General features: G+C 35.5%; 1 protein-coding gene across 2 annotated transcripts in view; it reads left to right on the top strand.

Annotated features, from left to right (window-relative positions):
- LOC111155186 (C-X9-C motif containing 1) overlaps positions 1 to 14,290 on the top strand; it is an 85,724-nt gene that overhangs the window by 23,458 nt on the left and 47,976 nt on the right. For both annotated transcript variants that reach the window (XM_022515286.1, XM_022515285.1), the window contains exon 2: positions 754 to 843. In XM_022515286.1, coding sequence (XP_022370994.1) covers positions 754 to 843 — 90 coding nt within the window. The remainder of the gene's footprint in view (positions 1 to 753; positions 844 to 14,290) is intronic.

Below are 14,290 nucleotides of genomic sequence, written 5' to 3'. Positions count from 1 at the left end.
AGGTTTGGAAAACAGCCTTTATTGCATAAGACATTTAAATGGTCCTGTGATGCTAGACAGAGCGCTGGTTCCTTCGTCTTCCCTCACATCATCAGCATCCTGTATGCTACTCTCCCCAGGGTCCTCCTGTCTTCTCCCTCTCCCAAGAGAAGGCAACACCATCTTCCGGGATCTTCTGGCTCACGAATCTCAGTGGTTCTTGTCCTTTGGAGAATGGAACACACAGCCTGGGCACTGGCTCCAAGGTCGCTTTGGGCTGAGGTCTTCCTGCGGGAACCGCTCGTCCTCCTTCTCCTTTTCCTCCTCCTTTTTTTTTTTTAGAGAGAGAGAAGCCAATAAACATTTTTTTTTTTTTTTTTTAGGATTCTACTTTATTTATTTGACAGACAGAGATCACAAGTAGGGGGAGAGGCAGGCAGAGAGAGAGGAGGAAGAAGGGTCCCTGCAGAGCAGAGAGCCCTATGCGGGGCTCGATCCCAAGACCCTGGGAACATGACCGGAGCCAAAGGCAGAGGCTTTAACCCACTGAGAAAAAAAAAAAAAAAAACATTTTTTTGTTTTATATAAAAAAATACTTAGAATGATTTTTACCTACTAAAATAATCACAATCTTATGAAGTTGTTAGAGTCAGCTTTTAGTATATTTGCATAGGCTTTCATTTTGAATAAAGCAGAGTGCTTATTTTTTCCCTAAACTGGTGATTTACTTGAGATTTCACTGTATTAAAGAATGATCTCGGTCTTTTTTTTCAGGGCAGCATCTCAGACATGTTGAAAAGGATGTTTTGATCCCTAAAATAATGAGAGAAAAAGCCCGAGAGAGATGTTCTGAACAAGTTCAAGGTAAGATTCAAATATTCATATAAAGATCAAATACATTTTTTATAATATGATCTGAATTTAATCCTTAGCCTCAGAGTCAAGTAGTCAGTGAATTAATATGTATGAATTGCTTCTCACCCTTTCACGGAGATACCACTATTTCAGCTTTCAGAACTTCCAGACGGTGTTCAATTCATTTACAATTTAAAAATATTCTCCCAAATTACTAGTAAAAAAAATTTTTTTCCCAGGAGTACAATTACATATATAGAGAAACTTGGTTATTATTATTTTAGAGAAACAAGTTATTCTGGTGATTTCGATAGGGAAAGAAGAAACCTCAAATGTAATATGTACCTGTTTTTTCTTTATCAGCATATAATTATATATTCTAAGATGATTTTCTTTGGTGCCATTGTCTATTACTGAATTGTTAATGGAATCTCAGTAGTACTTACATTGAGTCTTTTTATTTACTTTTCTATATCTTACATTCTTAAATGGATGATATTTATGTAAATGAATGCATTAGGCACCCACATATGTATGTTTTCTTTAGAACATGTTTCTTAACGTAGGATACTCCTGTATTCTGTACATCTAGAGACATGCTGTTGATTAATATATAAAATTTAGTGAAAACATGTAAACAAAGCAGTGGAAGGTGAAAACTGAGGCCATAGATGGGGGGTCATTAGAAAAGCAGATGACAGTATTACTGTAGAAACAAACGTCTTTTTAAACAAATCTATCTCCTGAAATGGCCATCTAAAAGAAGTAGTAGTAAAATTTTTGCTGATGTACACCATTTTCCTGGCTCCCCTTCTTCACTTTTCCCTGTAGTCTTCTTCCTTGAGGGACTTCAGTGATTCTTTGTGAGGATGATGGCCTGTGATTCCCATCAGCAAGTTTCTCTATAGGGAGCCAGGCTGTGTCATCTGTAGTTTTGGGACTGTGTCAGTAATGTTTGGATGCTGGGAACATTTCTGTCCCTCTGATGCTGTTCTTTGAGAATGACCTTTGAAATCCTTGGATTGAAGTGATAAAAGAAGAGTAATTCTCACAGTGGACATTGTGTGGTGGTCATTTCTGTTTCTTAGATGACTTATTGTGATCTATTCCAGTTTCAAATCCATTCATAAGATTTAAGTTAAATCCATCCATAAATAACGTTATCAATAATTACTTAGTCTATGATACTAGTTTTGCTTTCACTGTGAATTAGTTGTTTAATCAGAGCACCTTCCTTGCACTCACACCCCCAGGTATCAGGAGTAACTAACCCATTGCCACCTGCAGGCAGGGTTCACTGCAAAGCTAGAATTGGCAGGTGTCATGCGGATAGTCTGGAGATAATTCTCCACTTGCCTCAGAACTTTAAGTAAATAAATATATGTGTGTGTATATATATATGTGTGTATATATACACACACACAAACACATATATATTTATATATATATATAAAATCTCCTGACCCAGGTGAGGGAGAATAAAAATTAACAATGTGTAATGGAATTATAGGGCTAAATTTTTACTACCAGGAAGATTTACTTGCTCCTGATATATTGGTTCAAAGTTATAAATATGAGTTGTATTTATTCTGTTTTTAACACATTATTCTGATATCTAGAATGAAAAAAGCTAGCTAACTCAATTACAGATTGAGTTTTTACTCACATGATACAGATGAAAATGCAGAAGAATTGGGTTTGGGTTTCAGAACTGCCTTTGCTAACTCATAAAATGAAACTGTTTTTGGTTTTTTTAAAAAACAAAAGAAATAGAGTATAACAAAATATAAGTTTGTGTTGCCCAACTATCCTATAACGAGTGGTATAGAAAAAATGTTTATTTTTTGCTTTATCAAAAGTTAAGTTGTTTTTAGGATGTTGACTTGGTTAAGTCTTTCTTAAAATATACTTAAAATCTTCTAAAGACTGAAAGCATCTTAAAATTTGAGATCTGCTTGGGTTTTTTCAATGCATTTGTCCGTGTTAGAACATGGTGTAACAATTGATTTTTGAATATTTGAATCTTTTATAGATAATCATATATTGATTTTTTTTTTTTTAGGCCATATGGTCTAAAACTGTTATAGAATCTAAAATTATTTTATAAAACAATACTCTTTAGTATTCTTGCTTAACCATGTGGTTTAGTCAAGAACATACATTGGTGTTCAGCAGCAGAAGAGCTATATTTGAACTGAACAATAAGATGTAATTTAGAATCAGGACACTCACCTTGTAGTTTATTTACTATTTACAGCCTTTGCTTTATTAAATAATTGTAGGATTTTTATATAAAAGCATTGTGTGTGCTCACTGTATAGTTTTTCGATAAAGATACAGGAATTTTAATAAGTGATCTGACTCTCTGCTAAATGCCTTAAACCTGATTATGTAGGAAAGCTTTTCTGTTTGATTTTTTGCATGTCATTTCATCCCAGCTGATCATAAGAACTGGGTCAGACTGCCAGCAACTTAGGTTTGTGAAGGGAATGGAACAGCTTTTGCAGGGACAAAGAGAAATGAAATCACTTTCAATGAAAGAAGGATGCCTCATTATAGTCACCAACAGCAGTTATTGACAGCTACACTTCCTATTAACAAGGAGCATTTAACTAAGAGTTTGGCTGTTGGATCTTTGGACTTGATCTAATTTGCTAGCATTAATTAGTTTCTTTTGAGCACAGACACTTGGTGCTCACAGCTATAGATTTGGAGGGCTAATTAGGATAGAAAATTGAACAGAATGGGGTAAGGCATTAACCTTCAACCATTACCAGCTGGGACACTGATAAAGACCAGAGTCCAAATGCTCCCTATTGATGTGAAGAGTACCCTAATGAATATCAATTTCAGCCAGGTTGCTATATTCTTACTAGTTCTCTCTCCATTATAATTTTTAACCAGTTTCCACGATACCTTCATTATCTGTATATACACTATTGGATTTTACTCTACACTGATTTAGTCTGAGTTGCACACTTCATCTTATGTTGAAACACAATTAAGATTTGTCTTAAGTAGCTGATAACATTTAGAATGTTTCATTTTTACATGCCTTAATGCTTCTAAAACTCTATTTTTATTTACAATTCATGATTCTTATTCTACAGTGAATGTTTATAAAGTCACAATAACTGTCATTTCAAGTAATGAAAACTATAACCAGAAACAAGAAATTCTCAGCTTCTGGGTAACAAGTAAGCAGTATTTGTATTAAACTGGTGTCAACTTGATAATCTTTGTCTTTATAAAGTATGCTTTTTTGCATTTTGTTTTTTTTTATATAGAAAAATAGTACCCATTACCTTTTCTTTTGGAATTTAACCTTGATTTGATGAGTAAAGGTGGCTTGACTTAGAGATTAGATACAGAACTGAGAATGCTGATCTTGTTATTATGTACACTCAGATAAGATTAACTGTTGGTAGAGTATACATCAACAGAAAAGCAAGTGATCAATTGGTTGAGATAGAAAACTAAACTTTACAGTATTCTTTTGCCAGTGATACTGGCAGTGAATAGAGCCACTAAAATTACCAGTGTATTTTTAGATATTAACACAATGAACACTGACATTGTTGGGAACGAAACTGAAGGAAAATTCTAGAATGTCATGGCTCTCTCCAGGTCTCCCATTTTCTAAAAGCCAAAACAGAAATTCTCTTTCATCAAGTGTGATGGTGGAATCATTGCTTTTCTTGGATCTGGGAGTTACCAGCTTGTGTTTTAGGAAGACGGTTTGATGACCTCTGGAGGTTACTTTTCATTCTGTGACTTTTTCCATGTGTTCGACTCTTTGCTAATTTATATTTTCTGTGTTAGTAATATTGTGTCACCTATACTGTATGTTGTGTGTGTGTATGTGTGTGTGTATAGTTTGTCATATATACATTATATAGAATATACACATATGTAAACTATGCATTCTTGTGTTACAGTTTGTCTTCTGGAGATAGTCCATGAGAGGAAGAATCACTGAATTGCTGCTTTGTAAAAATTCATTATATTTTGTTGCTTTTTCTGAATTGCATAGTTGGCATTTGATATAAAGCTTCCACATTGAATAACGAAATTAACTTTAAAAATAACTTTTTTTTCTTCTTGCTATGACACATCAAGACCAAAGAAGTACTGTCATCAGGGATGGCCTGGAGCTCTCTTTAACCTAGATGTATCTACTGCTCACTAACTCCTTTTTTTTTTTTTTTTTTTTTTTTTAATCTTATTTTAATGTTTCTTTTGTATAATGTCTTCTGCAGTCTGTTTTGATCTTTTGCCCAATAAGTGGTAACAGTTAGTTCTAAAGAAATTCTGTAAACCATAAGGAAGCACGGATTCTTCATTTCTTTGAGACCTTGCAGAGCTGTAGTAAACAAAATATCTGTCGTCTTCTGTCAGTCACATGTAATGAAATATGTTATATTTTATAAATTCCAAGGATAATATGAACTGACAGGAAAAAATGAAATTAAGAATGCTTTGGATATTCTTTAGGATGTTTATAGGTGGAAAACTATCAAAACTTTATTAAAACAAACTGGAGGGCCGAAGACTGCACATGGTCAAAGAAATCCATCTTTTATCCAACTGTGTTACTTGAACCTGCCAAAAATTTGCCCTTTGTTGTTTGAATGGTGCTGTTACCACCACATATATTTTTGCTATTGAACAGTTCATCAGTGTTAACTAACACTTAGGAGGGTCAAATATATAAAATCACCAAGTGTGATGCATATTGTTAAAAGAGTATGTTACATACACTAAGAAATACAGAGAGATTGAAAGTGCATTTCTTCTTTGGATCTGCACTGGACTCATCGTGTATTTACACTCATGGCTAAGGTTTCTTACAGCCAAAGGGAAAAGCATGTGAAATGGAGGAGACCAGGCACAAGCTTCCAAGAGCCCTCTCCCAGTAGTCACTCAGGATGTGCTTAATTCCTCCAGTGTTGAATTGTGACTCCATGTGTGAAGTGTTGTGTACTAGGGAAACTCATTAGAGACTTAGTCCTCAGTTTTTATTAGGAGTTGGTCACACAGGCATCCTTTGGTTAGCATTACCAAAATTTCAAACTCCCAGAAGGAAAGCAGGTGTTCAGCATAAACCATATGGTTTGCACAAACAGTTTAGACACAGTGAGCCACTCTTAGCAATTAGGGAACGGTGGGAACACTCCCAAAATCCAAGTTGTCAGACACCAGCTAGGCCAACCTTCCAAACAGGCTTTTCTAAAGATAACAGCATCAGGCCTGCCGTGTTCACCCCTTTCTGTACATGGACATAATACAAATTAATTGCCAATAAGTACTTATGTATGCCTCTCAGGCCTGATGTCATGACATTATGAGTAATAGACCTATATCTGACAAATACAGCTGAATTATTTTTAAAATGACTGAGCAAGGTATATGGTGGTCATTACTTATTGATTATAGTGGTTCTCTGTTATGTTTAATTCATACCTGTACTGTAGGACTTAATGGCTTATCATGACTGCCTTGTTTCTGCATAACAGGGCAGTTTTGTAATTATAACCGTACATAAGTACTTTTGAATGAATTGGCTAGTTTTCTTCCCACAGAGAGAGGTGTAGTCTCTTTGAGTTTTTGAAATAAGTTAAATCTGTAAATGCTAAATCTTTAAATGATGAAATTAGCAGGGAGTTTTGTCAGGGCAGATGAATTTAATATCTCAAACGTAATTCAACTTATTTTTGAAGGTCTAAGTGTGAAAAGTCTACATTTGTGACTTGAAACTTAGGAATATTGTTAAGATGAATAAATAATATATGAACTAACTTCTTTATTCTTCTTCTTTACTTCATTAACAAGTTTTTATTATATCCCAGCTTTCCTAGGCCTGACCTTTCAATGATTTTGCTGTAATACTTTTAAATTCTTTTATCTTATGAGAAATTAATCCAAAATTAAATATGGGCTTGAAACAGTACCATCCCTTGTTTACAAAACCTAAGTACAAAATCACATTTCACTTAACTGATGATCCTTAAGTTGTAATTGACATTCTTTCAAGATAATCAAAACAGATGACTGGTTAACTTCGTGCAAATACTCACAAATTTATATATATATACACACACATATATATATATAAAATTATTTTTTTAAAAGATTTTATTTATTTGACAGAGAGATCACAAGTAGTCAGGCAGGCAGAGGGTGAAGGGGAAGCAGGCTCCCTACTGAGCAGAGACCCCCCCCACCCCCCCGCCACCCTGGCCATGCAGGGCTCGATCCCAGGACCCTGAGATCATGACCTGAGCCGAAGCAGAGACTTAACCCACTGAGCCACCCAGGCACCCCACAAGTAATTATATTTTGACTGAAATACATTCTTAGAGGAATCTTGTCTGTTGGAAAGGGGGTTAATTTATAAAGGGGGCAATCTGGTTTGTACAAAACTCTGGAATGCATTTAGATTTAGAACCACTTAAAAAATAATCAGTTCCTTTTTACAGAGGGCTAGAATTTGGTTGGAACTATAATGTATAAAACAGATAAAGACAGCATTTTATTGTAGTATGTTTAATTTTATTACATTTACAGAGTCAACATGTAGAAACAATCTTGCATTATTTTCATGAAGCAAATTATAAATCAGATATTACAGATTACAGATGTAGCCTAGTATGTATCTCCTCTTCCAGTTCATTTTTCTGGCTTTCTTTTTGAGGAATACAAAATAAAGAGTAAATCCTAAATCATATAATGTAGTAGTCTAAGTAGTAATGATTTCTTATGATTTACTCAGATTTTTGGAATATTGTCCAATTAAACAGCTAAGAGAGAAATTTTGATCCGGGGCCCAGAAATAAGTTTATCTGGCATCATATTTTAACATAGTGGTTGTCTAGCATTCCGTTGTTAGCATTCACTTGTACTATTTGCATATATTTTAGTGTTATCCAATTACTATATCACTAAAGATATATTTTTATTTTATTTTAGAGCTAAAGATTTTATTTACCTGACAGAGCGAGAGCACAAGCATGGGGAGCAGGAGAGGGAGAAGTAAGCCTGCTGAGCAGGGAGCCCAATGGCAGGGCTCAATCCCAGGACCCTGGGATCAGGACCTGAGCTGAAGGCAGATGCTTAACTGACTGAGCCTCCCAGGTGCCACTAAAGATATATTTTTACGAGCAAAAAAGAATTTTCAGGTTTCCTTATGCACTTGAATGGAACCTTAGGGTTATATGGAACATAGTCATTCAGAAATGTTTACTGAGTATTCCCTAGCCATTGTTACATGGACAGTGAATGAAACAGAAATTCTTACCATTACAGACCTTACATTTCAATGAAGGAAGGAGATAAATATTGTAGGTTATTATAAGTAAATATAAGTGATCTGGAGAAAAAGTTGAGTGAGGGCCATGGGGAGTGCTAGAATGGTGATGAAGTTCCTCTCTTCCTCCTTCTCTACCTCCCTCCCTCCCTCCCTCCCTCCCTTCCTCTGTCCTTTTCTCTAAGATTTTATTTAATTGGAAGAGAGAGAGTGCAAGCAGGGGGAGGGGTAGAGGGAGAGAATCTCCAGCAGACTCTTTTTCTGGGCACAAAGCCCATCGTGGGCCTAACCTGACAATCCTGAGATCACGACCTGAGCCAAAACCAAGAGTTGGATGTTTAACTGACTCAGCCACCCAGATGCCTCAGAGCTGCAGTTTCAAATAGGTGGTCAGTATAGTGCTCATGGAGAAAGTGACATTTGGACAAAATTTGTGAAAGAGTGAGATGTGCAGATATCTCTGGGAAGAGTGATAAACAGTACATGTAGACCTTGAGGCACTAGACGAAGCTGGCGTGTTTGAGGAACACCTTAAAGGTCACTGTGGCAAGGTAGAATGAGCGAGGAGAAGAGTGAAAAGTGAAGGGTTCAACAAAGTAATAGGGGGCAGAATCATTTTGGTAGGTACTAAGAGAAATGGAAAGATGTTGATGGCTTAGAGCAGTGAGAGAGACAGGGTCTAGTTTACCATTCGGTAGCATCACTCACTGTTGTGCTAAGTGTAAATGCATTAGGGGCAAGGACAGGATCAGGGACACCAGTTTAAGGACGTGATGGTGGATTAAAAGGGTGTTAGCCGTGGAGATGATGAGGATGAACACATCCAAGACATACTTTGAAGGTAGAGGCAACAGGAAAGAGATAGCTTCCTATTAGTGGTCCTGAACAAGTAAAAGGATGGGACTGTAGTTACCAGAGATGAGGCAGAATTTGTGTGAAGAAATATTATTTTGATTTAGTTTTCAGTGACTGGAGTAAGTGTTTAGTTTGGACATGTTAACTGTGAGGTGCCTAGTAGGCATTTAAATTTGAAGCCACTGTTTTAATAATACTGTATTAAGCAGTAGTAAAAATTAATCAGTTTTAAAGGGAAACAGGAGTAGGATGTTTATGCAAATGCAGTGGTTCTGGTATCAAAAACTGACATTTTTATTTCTTGGTTTTTCTTTAAGATTCCACATAGGCCATTTCCTTCCAGAGCAAATCACAACTACACTGATTTGTTAATTTAACAAACTGTACCTCAGTACTTGCAGGGAGAAACTAATGGTGCCAAGTACAGAGAGGAATGTGAGGATATGGTCTCATACCATAATAAGAGATTATTCAGTATCGTGTGATGGGTTAATATATCACAGTTGGGGGGCACCTGGGTGGTTCATTGGGTTAAGCCTCTGCCTTTGGCTCAGGTCATGATCCCAGGGTCCTGGGATCGAGCCCCACATCAGGCTCTCTGCTCAGCGGGGAGCCTGCTTCTTCCTCGTTCTCTGCCTACTTGTGATCTCTGTCAAATAAATAAAATCTTAAAAAAAAAAAAAAATCACAGTTGGTGTCAGAATCCAGGTATCTTAATTCCCAGTTTAGTACTCTTCCATTAACATACCATTTAACTATGTCAAAGATAGCAAATATACTTCATGCTGACTTCCAGCAGTTGGAAGTGGTTGCCTACCATACTATAAGGGGATCAATCAAAAACCGTGTCATTAGATCACTTAGCTATGTCTGTCTTGGGTGGTAGATTGGGTAAGTGATGATATGCTTTGCATATGTGCTAGTTTATTTTCAGTTACTCCTTTCCTGTTGCTGGATTGTGTGTGCTATGTATTATTTATCACAGACTTCACCAAAATGGAACGTTATTTTCTTCCTGTAGCTTAAGTGATTTTGAGTTTTTATTTCATTTTTTGGGAACGTTTCTGGTATTTCCTATGGCACTCTTTAGAGCTATAGCCCTATACCTATGCAAACTATAAACCATTTACTTGTTAAAAATGCATTCATACCCATACAGCATAAGAATTTGATTTATGCTTTGAAATTGAATGTTTTCTTTATTTTTATAATTAATAGTTAACAATATCTATTTCTTTTTTTTTTTTTTTTACTAGAATTGAAACTTTTTTTTTTTTAAAGATTTTATTTATTTATTTGACAGACAGAGATCACAAGCAGGCAGAGAGAGAGTGGGGGAAGCAGGTTCCCTGCTGAGCAGAGAGCCCCATGCGGGGCTTGATCCCAGGATTCTGGGATCATGACCTGAGCCGAAGGCAGAGGCTTAGCCCTCTGAGCCACCCAGGTGCCCCGAATTGAAACGTTTTTATTTTCATTACCTTATATCTTCTTATGAATGATATCACTCAGTAAAATATGTGGTAACCAGTAGTTGAGTCTATGAAGGATCATTAACAAATGTTAATATGCTTGCATCACTAAATAAAAGGGCATTATATAAAATCATACACATGGTATAGTTCTAGCACCATTATAAATATATGTTGAAAAAAGTAAATACATCCAAAATTTAATAAGTGTCTGAAACACAAGAAGAAGGTGGATCATAGGCTCTGTAATCTGCATAGCTTTTTCATAGTCTTCAAAATGAAAACATTACTTTAAGCTTTCTTGTCTCCTACATGCACAAATCATAAATGTACAGTTTGTGGATTATGATAAAGTAAACATATGGGTAATTACTGTTGAAGTCAAGAAATAGAAATTACCGCAAGTCATCCTTCTTCCAGTCTCCTCCCAATCACCGTCCTTTTCCTGCTCTGCAAAATAACGGCCATTTTGACTGAGAACTGCATAGATTATTTTGCCTGTGTTTTAATTTAAATGGAACCATACAGCATGTGATCTTTTTTGCCTGGCTTCTTTCACTCATCATTATATTTGTTAGATTTATCCATGTTTTTGTATGAAGTTATAGTTCTTTCATTTTCATTGCTATATAGCACCATCATATGAATGTGCTGTAATTTATAGCATAGAAATGGGATTTCTGGGTCATACACTGTATATAACTTCAGTTTCAGTAGATAATGTTAAACAGACTTCCAAATGACTGGAAGTATACCTGATTTTTAAGAAACAGCCATAAAAGGGTATTGGAGGAAGAAAGAGGATGATTGATAGGTGATTTTTATTTTTATAGAATGGATTTTTAAAAATTCTTCCATAATGAACATGTATTTGTAAATATAAAAAAAAATCAAACTTTTTGTATGTCTTATAGTACAAACATAATAGATCCTAAATAAGGAAAATATATTTGTAACATATGTGACAAAGGTTTGCTATCCTTAATTTATAAAGACCTACTGGTTAGGAATTGGTGAATATCCAATTTAAAAAATGAGCAGAGGACACAAATTTCCTTTTTGACAAATTTCATACATATTATTAAACATGAAAAATACTTGCCCTCGCTTTCAGTGGGTGAATTGCAAACCATACCTACAGTATTATGTGTAACTAGCAAACTTGATAGGTCTTAAAAGTTTATGATGGAGAAGTTCCGCTTCTGGCATGGCCTGATAGCTCTGATAGCTTATGATTCTGCATGTCTCTCTGCAGAAAATAACTAATAAAGTATGAACAAAATGTAAAAATAACAACATAAAGTCGTTTGAGTGTAGACAAAAGCAATTGGAAGTCAGAGGGTAGTCACATTGAAGGAAGGGAATAGTACTGGCTGAGTCTCCATCTTGTAAGATGGCTGCAACTCTGACCAAAGCAAACAAACAAAAAAAACCCCTTTAGTTTTTTAGTCTTTAGTCTTACTGGTCTGCAGGACCAAAAACAGGGTTCAGTGTAACTACATAGAAAACTTTATATTTATGTGTGATGGTGTAAGAGGAGGGTAAGAACATTAATCCCCACAAGTTGGGAGCTGGAGAAAGTGAGCCTCATACTTTATCTAAACTGTCTCTGGCTCAGTCCGAAACTACATATGGAGCAAATTCCAAGCCACTCAGTTAAGCTGCTCAGTCACCAAACTTTGAGCTGCTACCCGCTATTTGATGTAGGAGAGATAGGGTCCCACAGTTTGAGGTCAGCAAATAAAATTGACCAAGTGAAAAAGAAAAAAAAAAATTCTTTAGAAAAAAAACAGAGAATCCAAACACTTTACATGATATTGATCGCATGATAGAATGCCAAATATTTCCAGGTGCACAGAAACAGGAAAACCTGATCCATTTTCAAAAGAAATCAGCAGAGGCTAATTTCACAATAACTAAGAGGTTGGAATTAGAGAAGAATATTAAATCAGCTGTTGTAATTGCTTAAACATGTAAAGGAAAATATGCTTGCAGTGAATACAAAGACTGTAAATCTTAACAAAGAATTCAAAATAATAGACCCAAATTGAAATTCTAGAACTAAAAAATATAGTATCTGATGTAGGAACTTCAGAATAGAAATGGCAGGAGTCATGAATCTAAAGATAGATCGATTGAAATAGCCACTCTAAATAATAGAGGAAAAATAATTTAAAAAGGTGAACAGAATGTCATTGACTTTTAGAATATATTAAGGACAACCTTTATGTAATTGGAATTGCATACTTAGCATAATAGCTATAGTTAAAAATACTGAAAATATTTACTAATAACCACATATCTGCCCACAGTGACCCAGCAGCTCTACCTAGGAGAAATGAATCATTTCAATATAAGTTTCATTTCTGTATAATACGTACAGTAGATTTTTTATAAGAGCCAAAAATGGAAAATAACCCAGGTATTTCTCAAAAGGAGAAGGGATAGCCTAATTGTGGTATACTCATACAATGGAATACTCTTCAGCAATAAAATTGAGTAACTATTGTTACACACTGCAGCACAGGTGAATCCCCAAACTATTATTCTGAGTGAAATATAAAAGAAAAATGAAAGAACATACTTAAATATATATTCGAGAATAGGCTAAACTAATCCAAATGAGGGTTACACCATTAGGCTGGGAGTGGGACAGGAAGGAACTTTAAAGGAACTTACTAGAGTCCTTTTCAATATTCTCTAATTTGTTGGTTTGTGATTCAGAGGTGTGTATACTTTGTTTCATCGAGTGCTGTACTTAAGATTTATTTCCTTGTATGTAACTTCCCTAATAAGAAAAAAACAAGTATAGAATTCTAGTCAGGTCCATGCTAAAGTATTTGTAGGTAAGAAAACATATATAGTGTATAATGTTGGCAAGGTTTTGGAGAAGCAGGTCTTTACACTGCTGGCTAGAAATACAGATCAGCACAATGTCATGAAAGGCATTTATGAGTATTTTCCTTTTTTATTTTAACTCCAGTTAACATATAGTGTTACAATAGTTTGAGGTCTACAATGCAGAGATTCAATATTTCCATATATCACCCCGTGCTCATCACAACAAGTGCACTTCTGAATCCCCATCACCTCTTTATCCCCGCATTCACCTCCCCTCTGGTAACCATCAGTTTGTTCTCTTTAGTTAAGAGTCTACTTCTTGGTTTGTCTGTTTCCCGTTTGCCCATTTGTTTTGTTTTTTAAATTCCACATATGAGTGAGATCATATGGTGTATGTCTTTCTCTGATTGACTTATTTCCCTTAGCATAATATTCTCTAGCTCCACCAGTGTTGTTGCAAATGACGAGATTTCATTCTTTTTATGACTGAATAATATTCCAGTGCATGTATAAGCCATGTCTTCTTTATCCATTCATCAATCCATGGACACTGGAGCTGCTTCCATAGCTTGGCTGTTGTAAATAATGCTGCAGTAAACATAAGGGTGCACATATCCCTTTGAATTATTTTTTTATTCTTTGGGTAAATACCCAGTAGTGCAATTGCTGGATCATGAGATAGATCCATTTTTAACTGAGGAACCTCCGTACTGTTTTTCACAGTGGCTGCACCAATTTGCATTCCCACCAACAGTGCACAAGTGTTCCTTTTTCTCCACATCATCAGCAACACCCATTGCTTCTTGTGTTTTTTATTTTAGCTGTTCTGATAGGTGTGAGATGTCTCATTATAGTTTTGATTTACATTTCCCTAATGGTAAGTGATGATCAGTATTTTTTATTTATCTTTTTGGCCATCTGGATCTTTGGAGAAATGTCTGTACATGTCTTTGGTCCATTTCTAAATTGGATTATTTTTTGAGTG

This window comes from Enhydra lutris, unplaced genomic scaffold (assembly GCF_002288905.1).
Source record: "Enhydra lutris kenyoni isolate GAN:26980312 unplaced genomic scaffold, ASM228890v2 scaffoldscaffold39, whole genome shotgun sequence".
NCBI lineage: Eukaryota > Metazoa > Chordata > Mammalia > Carnivora > Mustelidae > Enhydra > Enhydra lutris.
The sequence above is the reverse complement of the archived record's forward strand: the minus strand, read 5'-3'. Positions and strand labels throughout refer to the sequence as shown.